Below are 19,297 nucleotides of genomic sequence, written 5' to 3'. Positions count from 1 at the left end.
AGTAATTGGTTTGGTCATTATGCTGGTCAATATTTGCTGTAAACTACAGTAGCTATTAGCAGTTTCAAGCTAGTCACTAACTGGTGATTAGCTGGTAGTTAGTTTGTTAAAGGTAAGGTTGTCAATTTAATGTGTTAATGTGACTATTATTAGTAGCAGTATTAGTAATAGTTTTGTATTATTGAATATTAAAAAAATACAATAATTATTAATGAAATTATTGTGCTCGCTGAATTTCATTTTTTTTTTAGATTTTGATATTGGTATCTAAAAATGTGGCACTCAAGGTGTAAAAACAGTGAGATGTGACACTATAGCATCAATGGATGTGTACTGACTGTTTGACAGTCCTTGTTACAGGTCCAGCAGGTCAGCTTGAACCAGCTAATGATCAGTTACCAGTAAGAAACAAGCTACAATGTTCCAAAACACAACTACCAGTTTAATCTGGATTATCCAGCAGGGTGAGAATACTGTGTTTATTTATTCCTCCTTATGCACTCATAAAGAACGATTTGGTGATGGCGGCACATATTTATCGGTAGGTGATCACCTGCATGAGATGACTAAGGAATATGATCAGTTTCACCAGCACGAAGCAAATGTGGATGAGACCCTTTCTGGCAGGAAAATCAGTGCAGCCAAACCCCCCTCGGGCCATTCGCGAGCAGGAAAACAGCTTGAGGAATGATACGTATCTAAAACTACCAGGCTTCATTCATACTTGTCATAAACACAAACATTCAGAAAAGCTAGGCGTCAGGTTTATTTATACTATCCTTATTTTAATGGCAGTATAAAAACAGAAAAATGTCCCCTATGCTACAGTTTAATCCATCTCAAGGATTTTATTTGTATCTTGTCCCCAAATAAATAAGTTAATAAATGAAAAAAGTGAGAAGTTAGACATTAGTGGTAAAAAAAAAAAAAATAATCATTAGTAAAGATGGTTCTTCTGGTCTGGGGTTAAATGACAGATGATTACATCACTGTAATGAGAGAACTGAGTGTGATACTTCTCAAACCAATTTATGGGGGTGTTAATTGAAATTTGTTATCAAGATCAATTTGGCAACACTTAATATAATGAAAGTGATGAATTTGTCAAGGCTACAGTCTATTTCAGAAAACAGAGCATGTTGATAGTTCATAGATGTAATTTTTCTCCTTGCTCACTAAATTATAATATAATAAAAGGCTAGATTGAAATAAAAATGAAAAAAGAATACCAATGAACTGAAGCAAGTGGAATGACTAATGCCGTTAATTCACAAACGTGACCTACAGGGGGCGCTTAACCTGTGAGCCACATTCAAATTCTGGGATGTTTTTGACCTCACTGGAGACAGCTGCTCCAAAACACATCCGCTCATCTGGAAAGCATTGCTGTTTAAATCCATGATTTGCAATGACTAATGCCTTTCAAACAAATGAAAATCCAGCAAAGCTGTCTCTGTAAGATGATTAAATAAAATAGCTTATCCTGTAACCACAACTTCAGTGCAAAGAAAGGAAAAATATGTAGCCTACATTTTGTGTTCAGTAAGTACCTTGTTGGTTTTGTGAAGCTGCTCCAAAATAATTCTACAATACCAAGTATATGTAACCAAGTTCAAAAATTAAGGCAAGGCAAAAATGTTTGCCTTGTCTAGTGGTGGTATATTGAAATTGCTGTTGCATGTTTCCAGGTGCCAGGTCCTTTTATCATCAAGTCAAGTTCTGGAACTTCAAACGGGACAGGTTCTATGGTTTGGCAAAGTGTTAATTTTGGACCTGGGTAACAACTGTTCTGATTGATTTAATAAGTGAAGTGAAATTACATATTAAAAGGTTAAAGTATTGAAGACAGGCTTACTAGAAACTTCCAGGCAGGTTTATTGGAGAAGGTTGAAGCTACACTCTGCAAGACAGTGGCCCTCCAGGAGTGGAGTCTGACTCATGTGACCTAGACTTTTGTTTGTCTCAAATTTATATATAACCAAGAACATCCTGTTGGGAAATACTCTGCTTGATTTTACACAGTATCGGTTCTCTGTTCTGTTTTAGTGAACACCAGGGTGGGATACTAGTGGATATCTGTGCAAATCATGGAAATGATTTGTATGGGATGGATAGCTGACCTTGACTTTCAAAAAAAGTTGAGTCAGCCAATTTCTTTTAATTGTATCAGGATCTTTCTGAATATATATTGCCATCTTGCACTGCATATTAATCACTCTAGTGATCCAAAAAAGCTTAGAACACGTTTCCTCAGTATGAAAAGAAACTTTTAATAGATAAAACTGTCAATTTTATACTGAGCTTAGCAAATGTTCCAGCTATAATAAAGATTTGGCTACATAAAAAAATAATGCATAGTTATTAGGATGAAAATCCCCATAGGCTTCAGCATCATATATTCAATATCATATAAATAACTCCCATACTATGCTGTCTCAGCTGATATCTACTCTATGTGGAATGTGACAGTGCAGACAACACTTACAGTACGGGCACCCGTAGATCTCGAACCTGAGGCCGATTCGTCCCTCTTCACTCCAGTCTAAAGGAATGATGCGCAAATAACGGGCCACAATCGGGTTTTGCAGGTCATGCCGAACCACACTCTCTGTATTGGAGTTACCTGCAAACGCCTGCAAGACAGGTGTGACATATATGTTACTTCACTTTTTTAACTTAAAACCTAGGTACACTCACATAAATAAAACTCTTCTGCAAGCACTTAACCATAAATCATAAAAAAGATACTTCCAAAAATCACTCCAATTTAAAATAATTCAAATTTGAATTATAATAAAATGCTGCTTCATTTCCTTTTCTTCCATTTTTATGTGTTAATACTCAGCACAACCATGTGACTGTGAATGAGATATTGATCATTTACTCTTATGTGTCTCATATCTGGTCAAGTGTGGTTTTGAGAGATCTTCATGAAACTCTCTACTGTCCAGTCTCAGAAGCTGAAATCACTAGGCAAATAAATAAATAAATTGAAGCGACATGTAGGTGGAATCAAGTTGCACGGCTCTGTGGTTCACGTTGACCCTACGCAGCTTCTTGTGTCACGCAGAGCAAGAAATTGATGCAGTAGCCCATTGAGTGGTGGGGAACTTCAGTTTCCAGACAGACCATGTGGGATTGTTGATAAGCAGCTCAAAGCCACCAAACTGGAATGATGCGGATTACAGTACTTGCCCCCCCTACTCTAAAGAAACCACCATTATATGGACTTTATTGTACAACTGGGGATTTCTTGTCAGGACCATGCTGAACACGTCAATATTGGAGGCTCCATACGGTGGTCCAACTTTAATGTTTGAAGTGCTGATTACTGTGCTCTGTAGTGGGCGACTGGGGAGTGTTCACTTCATCGTTCATTGCAAAGAGAGTTGTTGTGAGGTTTCAGGTGACAGTGTTTTATGGGTGGCCCTCCTGGGCATAATGAGTAGGCTATATAGCACAGAGCAGGGGAAGTGAGGTACACTAGGGGGCGCTAAAAATTCTGAAAAAAATATGCTACTTTTTGGCTCTCACTACATTTATTTGGCCTCACAGACAAAAAAATTAACATCTTAAATGTCCACTGACCTATTTTTACTTCCATTGTGTTTAGAAAAGCGGATTAATCCGCATAAATCTGCATTACTTCACCCAGCACAATCCAGGCTAAAAGTTCTGCCTTCATGACCAGAATGACTCAATTCTGTCGCAGTTAATTTCAGATCCAGACCTTAAACAGTCAGCAAGTGTGTAATTAGTTAGCCAAATGTGAAGTCACCCTGAGAGCTTTGCTGCCTGGCATGTTGTTTAATCAAGCACCTTCACAATTTAAAGCACAAAGGCCTGACGGAGATAGAGGCTGTCTTTCATTAGTGGAGAGTTCGGGTTTAGGCAGGAAGCCAGCTGTAACTATCATAAGCGCCACATTCACTGGTTTCCCATAGCATAATTAAAGTTGCTTTTACTTATTTTGTGTCAAAGCTCTTGGGTCTCTTCTTCCTTCAACAGCTATGAACAGCCATCCACTCTTTGCAAATTTCTCACTCTGACGGAAAGACACTGTTCTGAACTTTTCTGGTGCAGAAATAAAAGCCATCGGTCTAGAAAACAAACAGGCAGGGATCATTACAACAGCAACTTAAGTAAAGAGTACAAACAGGTTGACCTTAAAACAATTCATCAGACACGCAATCTCTCTAAGCACCATAACAAGAATAAAACATGCTGTTGGTTGTTCATGATCGATGATGATCTTTTTCTTCACTTGAAAATGTTAGATGTATGCAGCAGATTTAACCAGTTTAACACCCTTCTTCCAAGAAAGTCTAATATATAGCTGTATAATAATGGCGGATTTGTGGATGGCTGCCAAATAAAAGATTCAGGTCTTGCAGTTGTTGTCAGTGTTGTTTTATGTAGCCATTCTTTTGTTATTTCAAGAAATCTATTGATTTTGTAATATTTTACCTTTAGAGTATGAGAACTGGGAAATATTTCATGGTATCTTTTCTATTGACAATCATAAGAACAATCTATTAAAGCTAAGTACATGACCCAAGCAATCTGAGAAGGTCCTAAATCAAAATTATAGTGAATCAAGCAGCTGTCACACATTGTGATCCAACGCATTAATCTGTTTGACGTTCATATAACATTTTGAATGGTTAATTATACTATGCTAACACAGGTGCAGAGTTTGTTGTGGTCTCAACTGATAAAATAACTTCTGTAAAATTGCACAGCATACTTATATATACATATTGCACTGCTGTCCCCACCACTTTAAAGTTATACATTTTAATAATAGCCTTTTATAATCTAGTTCAGTCATGAAACTCTAGAGGGCACAGGCTGATAGGTCCTTTACATGCAATCTGCAAACAATCTCAGCATTACTACGTGGCACAAACTGATTGGCCTATGCTGATCCTGCAGCCAATGAGATTGCTACCTCCACATTTAAATAGTCTGGTTCATTGTTTGCTATAAGCTAGTCCTGCAGTTCCTCTGAAACCCTCCTCCCCCAGCTCCACCTGTCTATTTATGCAGCAGCAGCACGTCTTCCATGCTCACAGCAAAGTGTCTGTGTATCTATTAGCAGTAGCAAATCCATAGTTTCTCTGCAGCAACAGCAATAATCAACAGCAGCGAAGCAGATCTAGTTCGGCAAGACCAAATACATTAACATATATAACATAAAATATAGACATAAAATAAAATGTATTTTACATTTAAATGCTAATATATTGTCTTTTATTTGTCATTGTCCTAAAGCCAAAACTACTACTGCTAATAATAAAATAATTAAATGCACAATATGTAAGCTTTGCTGCTAGATGTCGCTTATTTAAAACAATAACTATGAGCTAATGTTTTAGTTTTGTTAACGTTACTGTAGACATTTTACATTGCTGTTTATATTACGCTTATTATGCTTATATGCCGCAGTCAGCCTCTTACCACTCCTTTCGTTTTGTTGCTTTTGTTTATTACGATTAAAGTTGCGTTTAACATCCGCCTTCTTCCCTGAACTTGAACTTTGTTACAGTTAAGTTTGATCACTTAAATTCACATTATTTTATTTAATTCTAATGAAATAGCTGCAAGTGCTGAATTAATACTCATACAGGTCACTTTATTTGATGAATTAAAATTGTGGGGTAATGCAGTGCTGTTTTACTTGTCAAAACAATCACACTAAAAAAGTGTGTTGAAAGTTGGGTTATAACGTTACTTTGTGCTTACTCTTGGTGGCCGTATGAGGCACTTGTTGCATATTGCAGTAAGATAGATCGATATAAGAATATAAATGGCATGCAATTATATTGTAAAATATATTGTATGGTGGAGAAAATGCTGTATTACTGTTACTACAAATAAAGCTCTTTCTGATTATGTTATGTTAGCCACTTGATAAAAACTTGATAAATGTTGTCTCTGAAGCATGGTACAAACATGTTATTCGCGGTAAATCAAGAAAATGAGAGATTCATACAATAAGACTATAACAATGATTACACTCTCTGTCAATAAAGGTATCAAACAGTTACTCACCTGTCTAATAAAACACAACATATTAAAGAGTCTTTGGTGTTTCCATGGTTTCTACGGAAGTAAAGGGAAGTGCGGATATGGCGTCGCTGACAGGCGACGCAATGACACGGGCCGTCACACTAGTTAAAATGGCTGATTTCTCTGGATTTAATCGGTGGAAACATTTGGGACAGTGTAAGTACACGTCAACAAAAGTCAACAAAATATATAACACTGTTCAAGTGTTTTTTGGATATTTGAATCTAAAAATCTTACATATTGTGCCATATTAAGCCACTAATTAATGTTTAAAACAGTTTTGTTTTTTATGATACCATATTTACTACTTTTTCTCCTACTATATAAACAGGTCTATATACATGAAAATATACAGGTGCCTTCATCTTTCTCCATGTTATATATGGCTTGCTTGCTGCAGATTCTTTCACATTACTAAGTAATACTTAGAAGATCATGTGGTAAGTCAGTATGATTCTGAAAAACCACCATTTTACATCAGTGTCAAGGCAACTAAGTGATGAGCATCTCAAAGCGAGCATTCAGGATTCACTGCAGAGACAGAACATTTAAAACCAACTACATAATTGCAGCCTTGCTTAAATGATTTATGGACATTCGAATGCTTTTATGTGGAATCGCAACCACATTTTACAGCGTAATCAACGGGACACCCAGCGATACATCTCTCTGCCAGCAAAGTGAAAGCATGTGTATCAAAGTGAAAAAAATGTGATCCAGTATTTAAGAAACCATTATCCACCAACCGAGAGCATTTGGCACTCTCATACTTTTCTTGCCACTTGGGGCTGTCTTGACAGATGAGGTGAGGACAGCTTTTCTCTCAGAAACCAAGAGCACAGCTGAATCAGTCAAAATGCCAGCCATATGCAGATGTGTGAAGGGCTGAAGGGACAGCTAACTCAATGACACTCTGAATCGCTGTACTTTAGCAATGAGAGACTCACTCAGGAGTGGAGTTAAAGGAAAAAAAACTGACATAGAATATGTAAGCTTCCCTCATTTCACAGTATAAGCAAAGTAGTCTAGCTCAAGAGTGAGCTAATGGTGGACAGGGTAGAAAATTGGCACTGAAAGTCCAAAAATGGTTATTTTTTGCTAACACTTTCTACATTCTGACACTATTAAAATGACACTGAAATGGTTACAGGGCAAAACAAGGAAGTAAAGTCTTGGCCTATTTTGCAGAATATGCACATTTAATGAAATAGACCAGTGAAAGGAGGAAAAAAAAAAAAAAAAAAATCAGAATTGTGAGCAAAAATCTCAGATATTAAAGCTATTTTTATAGACATTATAGATAAAAAAGGTTAAAAAAAAAAGTAAAAAAGTATTTTTTACAATGGGAGAAAAAGGTACACGAATGGAATTAAAAAATAAAAAATCTAATATTTTAAATCATACCATAAAAAAATATACAGTTACATTTACGGTAAAAAAAAAAAAAAAAGCTGGAAGCTCTGGTTGCCAGAAATTCACCGTAAAAAATAGTGACAATGGTTCCTGTATTATAGGGTGCCTGTATGTTCACAACTTAAAAATGCATATTTTATCAAGGGATATAATATTAATACTCCAAGCCTTTTCATAAAACATGACCACATAAAACCAAAGGCACTAAAATAATGCAATAAACACCCTACTGTGCATTTCTAATAACAAAAATAAGAACAAACAAAACTATACGTGACGTCATCTAGGAAATTCTGCAAATGTCATTTTTACTGTTTTTCATAGTAATTTGTGGGGTTATGCATAGTTTTTACTTTAAAAACCATACATTTCAGTGTTTTACAGTAAAATTACATATAATGTGATGTTAAACCATTTTTTACTGTATAAGGTAAAGTACAGTAACACTGTTAATCAATTAACAGGTTTTTAATGTCTTTATCTGATCCTAAGTAATCTCCACAATATTCCTTTTCCCACTACACTTATTAAGATCAAAAGTAACTTACTGTATAAGTTCTTTTTGAAGGCCACTGATATTTTGAAAGGATGTAATGGTGAATTGAGCTGCACAGTGTGTCATTATTGGGAAGCCCTTGAAGGTCTCAACGTTGCAAGAAAACGAATTAAGGGGAAATGAGCCTTATCAGAAGTTGAATAAATGTGCTATACACATACGAAACAAAAGTTCCTGAAGTTGAAGAATACTAGATCCATGCAGAGAGTGTCTGGAAGAAACTAATTAACTCTTTAAATACAAAACTTAAAAATTGTTTTTTGGAGGAAACAATATTTCAACAGGTCTGCAACACATAGGGTGGACCGTAGATGGTCAGCTAATTATTTTTTGGCACCAAACTTTTGGTGTGTGTGTGTGTTTGTGTTCTTGTATACATGGTTTATGAGGACAAAATGTGTATAATGACATGGGTATTACAACGTAAACATGGTTTATGAGGACACTTTCTTTGTCCTCGTAAACCGAATGGCTTAAAAACATTCTAAACGGTGTTTTTTGAAATTCAAAAAATGCAGACAGTTTTTTGTAATGGGTAGGTTTAGGGGTAGGGGTAGTGTAGTGTAGCATTTCAGATTTGATTCTTCCTTTTAGGAGAAAATAACTTTATTTGTTGTGCACTTTGATGTTTAAAACTTTGCAGACCTTTTACATTCACAAACAGCTATATTACACACTGCATAGAAGGTAATGTTCGAGAAAAAAAGGTATACTGTTGTAGATATTGGATATAATATCAAAAATTACTTTTGTGGATCCTAAAACAGAGCAGAAATATAGTGTGAAAACTCTTAGAATGTCAAACAAGAAAATACCCAGCAGTCTGAATGAGATCTGTGTAATGGGCAAAAACTCACAGTGAATAAAACAACTATAGGATTTTCACATACCAGCGAGGGGTATGCCTCGTTTCATTGGCTTTCTAAGTGCATGTTTCAGCAGATTAATTGATGGAGAGGTTTTGTTGCCATTATGCCACATAGAGGGCTGTGGGACCACATGGAAGGAATAATATAAGAATTCAGCATGTGCTTATTCAGTACAAGAGGCAGCGGTTTGGAGTTCATTCAGCGTTGACTACAGGGGCTGAGAAAGGGTATCAGTAATGTATGAGCCTCCAAAAGGATCCATCAAAATTCAATTCACAGAAAGGTACTTGTGGGGGGAAAAAACCCAAACAGGTCACACTCAGAGTTGGTGGCCAGGAAATGGTAAAGAGAGAAAGAAAAGAAAAACGTCCAGAGGTGTGACCAGAAAGTGCCCTTTTTAAAAATCTACAACAGCATTATCAGATAAAATCACATATTTCCAGGGGCTCCTGCACCAGCCGAGAAACTGCCATTGATACGAGCAGGAATGTTAACGGATAACTTTCTCTGGGTATTATGGACCTCCTCGGGTAACATTTAAGAACTGTGAGAGAAGGCACAGGCTAGTCGTGACACAATGGGGTACCTGCTAGAGGCTAAAACACAGGGAAATGTCAAGACTCTGAGGAGGTTAACTTGTAGCTTTCACTGAGAATATACTGTACGTGACATCTGTCATGTCACCTGATTGTTCCAGCTCAAAGCGAATGGGGAAACTTATCCGCTGCTTTCGCATCATAGGATGATGGAAACTGATGCAGAGCCACATTTCCACAGTTCTGGGTTAAGCAAATAGCTCCAGTTTCCACAAAAATATTAAGCAGCACAACTGTTCTCAACATTGATGATAATAACAAATATTTCTTGAGCACCAAATCAGAATATCAGAATGATTTCTGAAGGATCATGTGACACTGAAGACTGAAGAAATGACTACTGAAAATTCAGCTTTGCCATCACAGGAATTAATTACAATTTTAAATATATTTAAAAAGATTATAAAAATTTTACTCAAATAAAAGCAGCAATACAAAAAAAAAAAAAAAACACACAAATAAATGTAAAAATTTTAAAATCTATTTTAATATATTTAAAAATGTAATTAATTCCTGTGATGGCAAAGCTGAATTTTCAGTAGTGATTTCTTCAGTCTTCAGTGTCACACGATATCACACTTATAATTTATAATATTTATTTATTTATTTTTTTGTCAATTATGTATAGGTGATAATTTTGTCTAAATTTGTATATGGTACTAAATTTGTATACGGTAAAAAAGTAATACTTTAATAACACTGATAAATGTAATTTTTGCAAATCTCAAAATGAATATCATTAAAAAGCTGTGATGCCTAAGTTCAATTTGTAGAATTTAAAATAGATTTTTTTTTTTTTTTTTTTTTAGAAAAATCAGTACCAAATTGTATAATCAGACATCTATCAGTTGTTGTGAACATGAAAATAATCAGATTATTGATATCAGACAGAATTCTAATACAACCAGAATTCCGGAAAGGTTGGGACATTTTTTAAATTTGAATAAAATGAAAACTAAAAGACTTTCAAATCACATGAGCCAATATTTTATTCACAATAGAACATAGATAACATAACAAATGTTTAAAGGGACACATTTTGCACTTTTATCCGCTAAATGAGCTCATTTCAAATTTGATGCCTGCTACAGGTTGGCACGGGGGCAACAAATGTCTGAAAAAGCAAGAAATTTTGAAAATAATTAGCTGGGAGAACATCTAGCAACTAATTAAGTTAACTGATATCAGGTCTGTAACATGATTAGCTATAAAAGGGATGTCTCAGAGAGGCAGAGTCTCTCAGAAGTAAAGATGAGCAGAGCTGTGAAAGAGTGCGTAAAAAGATTGTGGAATACTTTAAAAACAATGTTCCTCAACGTCAAATTGCAAAGGCTTTGCAAATCTCATCATCTACAGTGCATAACATCATCAAAAGATTCAGAGAAACTGGAGAAATCTCTGTACATAAGGGACAAGGCCGAAGACCTTTATTGGATGCCCGTGGTCTTCGGGCCCTCAGACGACACTGCATCACTCATCAGCATGATTGTGTCAATGACATTACTAAATGGGCCCAGAAATACTTCCAGAAACCACTGTCGGTAAACACAATCCGCCGTGCCATCTGCAGATGCCAACTAAAGCTCTATCATGTAAAAAGGAGCCATATGTGAACATGGCCCAGAAGCGTTATCGTGTCCTGTGGGCCAAGGTTCATTTAAAATGGACTGTTTCAAAGTGGAGAAGTGTTCTATGGTCAGACGAGTCCAAATTTGACATTCTTGTTGGAAATCACGGACGCCGTGTCCTCCGGGCTAAAGAGAAGAGAGACCTTCCAGCGTGTTATCAGCATTCAGTTCAAAAGCCAGCATCTCTGATGGTATGGGGGTGCATAAGTGCATTCAGTATGGGCAGCTTGCATGTTTTGGAAGGCACTATGAATGCTGAAAGGTATATAAAGGTTTTAGAGCAACATATGCTCCCCTCCAGACGACGTCTATTTCAGGGAAGGCCTTATGTATTTCAGCAGGACAATGCAAAACCACATACTGCAGCTATTACAACAGCATGGCTTCGTCGTAGAAGAGTCTGGGTGCTGAATTGGCCTGCCTGCAGTCCAGATCTTTCACCTATAGAGAAAAATATGTCAAAGACGACCACAAACTCTTCAGCAGCTGGAAACCTAGAATGGGACCAAATTCCAAAACTCCAGAAACTCATTACCTCGATGCCCAGATGTCTTCAAACTGTTTTAAAAAAAAGAAGAGGAGATGCTACACCATGGTAAACATGCCCTCGTCCCAACTATTTTGAGGCCTGTAGCAGGCATCAAATTTGAAATGTGCATAAAATTGTAAAATTTCTCAGTTTAAACATTTGTTATGTTATCTATGTTCTATTGTGAATAAAATATTGGCTCATGTGATTTGAAAGTCTTTTAGTTTTCATTTTATTCAAATTTTAAAAAATGTCCCACCATTTCCGGAATTCGGGTTGTATCAATGCATCCTTAGTAAGAAAAAGAACAAAAAAACACCTGTCTTAGAAACTGCATGTAGACTTTAGTGTTGCATGGTAAAATTCAACACTTCACTGAGGGGAATTCAAGGCTGAAGTATATGGTCCACCACAGAGTATGCAAATACTCTTCATGTTATTTGTTATTTGTAAGCAAGACATCATTCAGTCAGAACAGTATACATTCCAGCTGGGCGACACTGAAGAGTAATAATGCATGCACAGCATTGAACCCTGGGCTACAGAGTTAAAAAGAACAAGGTGAGGTGGGCGTACATACAAAATAAAGCAGACACAGAGAGGAACAGTGAGCTGTGGCGTAAAGGTTCGAAGATTACATCTGTCTCCTCACAAGTAATCATGCAGTAATTAAAGTCATTTTAAAAATAAACCAGGACAGGTGCAGTTAAATAGAGTGTCTAATTGTCTTTACGTAAATGACTGTGAGATCAGTTGGAATTACCTCAAGGTTTCATGCGCTGATAAATTTATATTTGTATATACTGTAGATCATTTTAATGGCAGTCAATCTTTCATTAAAGATTCAGCACACAACACAAAAGTCATAGCTAGGATTATATTGCATTCTGTTAGTCAATCAGCTATGAAATGGAATACATAATCTCTTACGGATCAATTTCAAAGACGTTTGGATCAAAAGGATTTCAGCAGCATTTGCTTTCACACGTATTTGATTGGCATAAAGTTTAACTGTTATGCACAAAGGTCTTTGCAGGCATCATCAAACAAGTCAACAAAGGAAAATTCACTGAATCTGTTTCACTCTGTGGTTCTCTTTGGAACAAAAGTATGCAAGTGGTAGAGGAAATACAAAAGTCAAGTCCTTGAGTAAAAGTGCAGATAACCTATTAAAATATTACTCTAGTAAAAGAATAAGTACTCATTTTCAGTTTTACTAGAGTCAAAGTTCAGATACCCTATTAAAATATTACTCCAGTAAAAGAATAAGTACGATGAACCATATATTTATTCTAGCCAATGCTAGTCAGACTAGTCAGTAGTCAGCAATCGGGCTGGGCGATATACTGGTAGACATGATTAACTTCTGAAATTTTGGACTATCATCTTCAACTATCACAGTTATGCTCACGTAATGTTGCTGTGCTGCGTGGTCACGAAAGCTTATCATTTGCATGCGTTTTAAGCATTGCGATTTGAAATCAAGTAATTTTAAACCGTTGAAGTGCAGTAAAAGGTGAAAAACAACTCATTTTGCTGTATGCGCGCACTGTCTGAGAGATGCAAGCACATGAAACTGCTACTCATAGAGCGCTTTAGTACTGAACTGAGTTCTTTTTGCTGCCTAATTGGGCTTAAATGGTTACATACACATTGACACTTAGGTGTCAAATTGACCGTCTTTGCAAGTAAACACAGTCATTTATGTCTTAAGTGAACATAAACAGAGAAAGAAAATATTATATATATATTTTTATATAATATAATATTATATATATATATATATATATATATTTATATTGGATAAACTGTATACGTATATTGGATCCGTGTATTCAGTCTTAGCAGCTGTTTACACGACACCATTTTCAACTAAAAACGGACAACTTATTATGCATTTTGGATGTTCATTTACACAACGACGGCATTTTGGGGGCCTGAAAATGCAAACTTTTGAAAACTAGTTTCAAAATACAAGTTTTTGAAAACGATACAGTTTTTATCTCTGTGTAAACTGCAAACACGTGGATCTGTGAAAACGGTGACGGCATGCACATGCGCATTACATGTTTAGTCTATAGGAATGTACGTTTGAGGCGCACATATGCAGTTTACTGGTTGTTCATTTGATAACATGCAATTATAGATAGATATTACATATTTGTTAAAAAAGAACACATTGAATTCTATATAAAACTATAAAAAGATAAAAATACATTGTGTACATTATTGGTTATTGTTTAAGCGTGGTCCACCTGTGTGGATGCATTATTTAACTTGAAAACCCCGAATGGTAGAACACACAAAGACAACATATGCAACAAAACAGCAAAAGCAAAGTCCTTTAAAAGAGATATATTTCCATCCAAAACACTAAAACATTCACTGATGCTCCAGAAGGAAACATGATGCATTAAGAGCTAGGGGGTGAAAACTTTTGAACAGAATGAAGATGTCCAAATTGTTCTTATTTTGTTGAAATATCCTTTTTTTTTTTTTTTTCATTTAGCCCTTCGGAAGCAACAGAAGATACTTGCATGTTTCCCGGAAGACAAATTAAGTACAATTTACCTTGATCTTCAAATTCAAAAAGATTTCATCCTCTGGCTCTTAATGCATCGTGTTTCCTTCTGGAGCATCAGTGAATGTTTGAACCTTTTTTAATAGTTGTGTTTGAGTCCCTCAGTTGCCCTCAGTGTGAAAAGATGGATCTCAAAATCATACAGTCACTGCTGGAAAGGGTTCAAATATACAAAAAAAACCTTGAAAACAAGAATCTGCAGGACCTGGAGGATTTTTCTGAAAAACACTGGGCAGTTTTAACTGCTCAGAACAAACAAGAGACTCATGAACAACCATCACAAAACAAAACAAAACAAACAAACAAACAAAAAAACAAAACAAAACAAAACAAAAAACAGTCGTAGATCATCCAGGTAACCAGTATTACTTTTGAATGTGGTTATTTTAATAAATTCAGCCATCTTTTTTTTTTTTTTTTTTTGTCCTGTGGACTATATGTAAACATCTTTTATGTAAAATATCTTACTCAGGACAGTACTAAATAAAAAGTAACATGCATTTTGTATGATCTCTCTTATTTTTTTTTTAATTATTCACATTTTCACAGATTCCCACAGGTTCCCATACTTTTTCATGCAACTGTATATATATGAAATTTACTAGCCTCGAACTTTTAAACTGATGTATTAAACAAACTAAATTTAAAGACAGAATTTATCCAAGAGGATTTTACCTTAAAAACAGTCCAAAACACTAATTAAAGCTGTCAGTATGATAATTACAGCACCACCACTAAAAATATCAACTAAATATATAAATATATGTTCTTTATTATAAAAAAGAAAAAAAGAAAAAAAAAAGAAACATACTAATTAACATACTAATTAACAAGTCAGTTGTTGGATTACTAGTGGAATAGTTGACCATCATAATTAATGACCCATCCCTATTTAAAAGTCATTCATCTGTCAAAAGTTTAGAACCCTACAAAGTGAATCTAACATCAGGCAGTCATGGTCTAATAAGGGCACAGATGTGCTCAACCAGCACAAGCACATTTCAAAACACAACTGAAGCAGACAAATTAAAATTCCATGCCATTCCTGAAATAATGGGTTTTCATAAAGATATACATTAGCTCATCTTTTGTACAATCTGAGGTAAATTATTACTCCCTAACTAAGTCTGACCTAGAAAAACAACCATGTCAGGAATGTCTTCTCCTTTCCCTGATGAACACAACAAACATGGCAGTAGAAATGAATTACATGGACATAAAGCGGACATTTTATTCTGAGCAATACTGCGACTCTGACATGTCATAAATCCCAAACGATTCCACTGCCAACATTACATTTAAGAATCGGCGGTAAACGGAAATCATTGTCAACTCATTTATCTCACATCAGGGATAAAGTAAAGTCACAATATTAGATGTATTGCTGGGTCAAAGAGCACCTTCACTGATGATGTGAAAATAGCTTAGCGTTAAAAGCATAGGACATCATATGTCACCACAATACATGGCAGTTTGTCATTTTGTGATAAATGGCATATGACTGTTACTTTGCGCGCAAGTACACATCTTTCCTATTTCCTCTCATTGTCAAATCCTTAAACCGAACTGCCATTTAACCGGAACTGAACTTATTTGGGAGGGAAAATAGTGACAGCATGATTGAAAAACGTCTCAAAATAAATTTAAGGCTATTCAAAATGCACATAAATGCATCTACAAACCAGAACAGAATGATAAAAATGGGGCACATGGCATAAAAAAGCACAACAACTTGCCATTATTCATTAACAACACAAAAGGCCTTAATTAATATTCAAGCATACAAGCCTGTCAAAGGAAAATAATTAAAGGCAGGGCCAAAAATGTGATGAAAATTATTCAGGAGTAAAAAAAATAAATAAATAAATGTTCCAGTCCAAAACTGAACTGCATATAAATCAACTGAATTCTGGATGTTTTGAAAGTCTACCTTTGATTGCTGCTTTAATATTGAAACCATGATTGGTAGATTGGTTATCCTTGAGTGGTGAATTTTTTCAAGAGGGGATATGCAATCAGATTTCAAACTGAATGTAAAAACATATGCCCCTCAATCAAGCTAATTTATCAGGCCTCTAATGAAGAGTTTGTTCGTCTTTGCTTTGAATTACTTTTGTCAGTCTTGTAGACAACAGTTCACTGATACCGAATGGCCAATTTTATACTGCTGTAGCAACCGAAACGATTCGTAATTCCCACCTCGGTCTTCTTAATGTTCGAAAACTATTGATCTAGCCAGCATTAAACAGTAATGCACAGTGACCTGTAAATGTTCAAGCGATGAACTGGAATCCAAGGGCATTTCTGTTCACAGAACAGGAAGAAAAAAGCTTCATTCCCTTTTCCAGCTAAGACCCAAAAGAGTGCAAAAGTGTCTGTAGAGCAGAATTCAAGGAGGGGTAATTGATAGGGAATGCCTAAGAGCTGAGGTGGTGATACAAGTTTTACGTCACGCATGACCTTTCAAACGTGATTACGTAATGCGTGGCAGATCGCAGACCAGTGCAAGATGAGCATTTGTGGTTACAAAGTATATAATTTTTATTTTTTGTTTTTTAGAAAATAGTTGATCGTTTCACTAGACAAGATCCTTGTTTTTTCATCTGGGATCGTGTAGAGCCCTTTGAAGCTGCACTGAAACTGCAATTTGGACCTTCAACCCGCTGTAGCCCACTGAAGTCCAATATATGGAGAAACATCCTGGAATGTTTTCCTCAAAAACCTTAATTTCTTTTCAACTGAAGAAAGAAAGACATACGCATCTTGGATGACATGGGGGAACTAAGTATCGACAATTTATGCTCTAAAATTAAATGGAAATTGTGTCGACAGAGATAATTAGCATTTCCATCAGCTATATCGATAAACATTTTGATGCATTAAACTTTTTTCTTTTTTTTTTTTGCAGAAAAAAACATAGGATGGAAACTTGGCTAATGAATTCAGCTAACGAATTCACCTTTTACATTCCCCATAAAAAGGCTTCTTGTTGAAAAAAGACAAAAGCAGCTAGAAGAACACTCATCAAACACTAAAGATGATGTAAAGTGGCAAATCAGAGGTTGCTGTGAATATAGTAAGTGGATCCATCATGCTCTCATAAGGAAACGTCACTCTAAAGACTTTTATCATGCACCACCGAAACGTTACTCTTGATTCGCATGACTTTTCCAGTGACTTTTAAATGTCACTCTGGCATCATATTCAACATTTTCAAGCGGATTAAATTACCCAAGGCTAAACTTTTAGGGTTAAAATAAAAAATCTGTCATCGTGTCATTCAAATCCTGTAATATTTTCTGTCTTCTGTGGAACACAAAGTAAGAGCTGTTCTTTTCCAATGACAAGCATATTAAAAGAAGCCCATTGTACTTCTGTGATTTATACAGTCTTCTGATGCCATGGCTTTGCGTAAAGAACAGACTGAGATTTAAGTCATTATTCCCTGAAAACCTCTAAAAATACTAGAGCTGCAACAAATGATTATTTAAGATAATTGACAGAGATACTTATCAGAGATAAGGATATAGCTGTAAGATATACGTTATGTGCGGGAAACACTCTGTGCCCTCTGGTATTTTTCAGACGTGTTGTGTTCATAGAAATGCATTATGCACTGCAGTAAAGGGACATGAGTACCAGATGTTTTCCGTGCACAGCGCACAGATGAGATTAACTGATTTGATTAATCAAATTCATTGTTGATTTTTTTATTAATGATTATTATTGATTAGTTGTTGCAGCCTTACATTTAATAAATATCATTAAAAATTGTTAGCAATTTAATACATTATTATAATGTGGTTTATTAAAACCCCCTTGTGTTGAAAAACAAGCTTTTAATATGTCTATGTGGTGTTTTTAATATGATTAATTGCTGAGTATTTTCTCCTTAAAACTGCAGCGAACCAAAGAAAGTCTCAAAAATGTGGTTTCAAAATCGCCGGTGTTTCTGACGTCACAAAATACCTTGTAACCAATCACAACCTGTGATCATCAACGAGTGAATCTCTGAACTGGTGTGAGTGAGTGGAGGCGGGGCTAATTTGCATATTCATAAAACCGCGTATACTAAATGAGGCAAGGGTGTACAGTTACATTCAAGCTATTTTAAGGCATGAAGGAAATTTTTTCAAGGAAAAACATTTAAATATGCCATTTTGGTGATCAAAGATGAGTTTTAAGGGATAACATTTTTGACTACAGAGAGACTTTAAAAAATAACATTACATACATTATAATTAATATTAAAATTAAACTTGGATGACCCGAAGTGTCCATTCCATTTTAACCAATTTTCTGACCATAGAGAGAATCTGAGGACCTCGTCATTCTTAGAAAAAAAAGTTCAGTGGTGTTCTATATATTTCTTTACTCAATCTTAAAGAACCCTTTATGCCAAAAAAAAAAAAAAAAAAATCTATATATGGAAAAATGATATTGCACAATACTTTAATGTTTAAAGGGTTATTTCAATTTTTCTAGTGATAAAGTATGTTTACGAGCTGCTTAGTGCATAAAATGTAATAAAAATTTTTTATTAAAACAAAATTAATTAAACTTAAATCCATAAAATAATGGGAACCCCAAATGACAATCCTGACAAAACCCATTTAAAGGTTCTATATAGAACCTTTTCTTCCAAGAGTGTACTTGTTTTGAAAAGTTTAACTGTTTTTACTTAGTCTAAAGTCTAGTCTCTAAGTCAAACTTGGATAGATCAAATGATGAAATCGTCTGAAGTGAGCTGAGAATGCCCAAAAGCAACATTTTTGGTGCAGGATAAAAGACAGTAACATTCCCCCTTTGAGACCACCCTATGTGGATCGCTGGTTGGTCCAGTAATAATTCCACTCCCCTCTGCTGTGGGTACTAAGCACAGTGGTGCATCAGCCTGAAATCAGTCTGTGAAACTGTCTTTCTCTGGATCTAAGTGCTTCCTTGATTGCTTACTGTTGATTAAAGCACCCAGGAAGAAATCAAGGCATCCTCTTGACTCATTGATCTTCAGTCGTCCTTGGTGAGCTCAGTATGTGGAAGAGGTATGCTAACA

General features: G+C 35.5%; 1 protein-coding gene across 1 annotated transcript in view; it reads right to left on the bottom strand.

Moving 5' to 3' along the window:
- The window catches only part of cntnap2a (contactin associated protein 2a), a 394,941-nt gene that overhangs the window by 209,060 nt on the left and 166,584 nt on the right, over positions 1 to 19,297 (bottom strand). Inside the window, exon 4 of the mRNA XM_051882071.1 lies at positions 2,486 to 2,633. Coding sequence (XP_051738031.1) covers positions 2,486 to 2,633 — 148 coding nt within the window. The remainder of the gene's footprint in view (positions 1 to 2,485; positions 2,634 to 19,297) is intronic.

The sequence above is a fragment of the Ctenopharyngodon idella genome, chromosome 23 (assembly GCF_019924925.1).
Source record: "Ctenopharyngodon idella isolate HZGC_01 chromosome 23, HZGC01, whole genome shotgun sequence".
NCBI classification, from domain to species: domain Eukaryota; kingdom Metazoa; phylum Chordata; class Actinopteri; order Cypriniformes; family Xenocyprididae; genus Ctenopharyngodon; species Ctenopharyngodon idella.
Note: the sequence above shows the minus strand (reverse complement) of the source record. Positions and strands in the feature narration are given on the sequence as shown.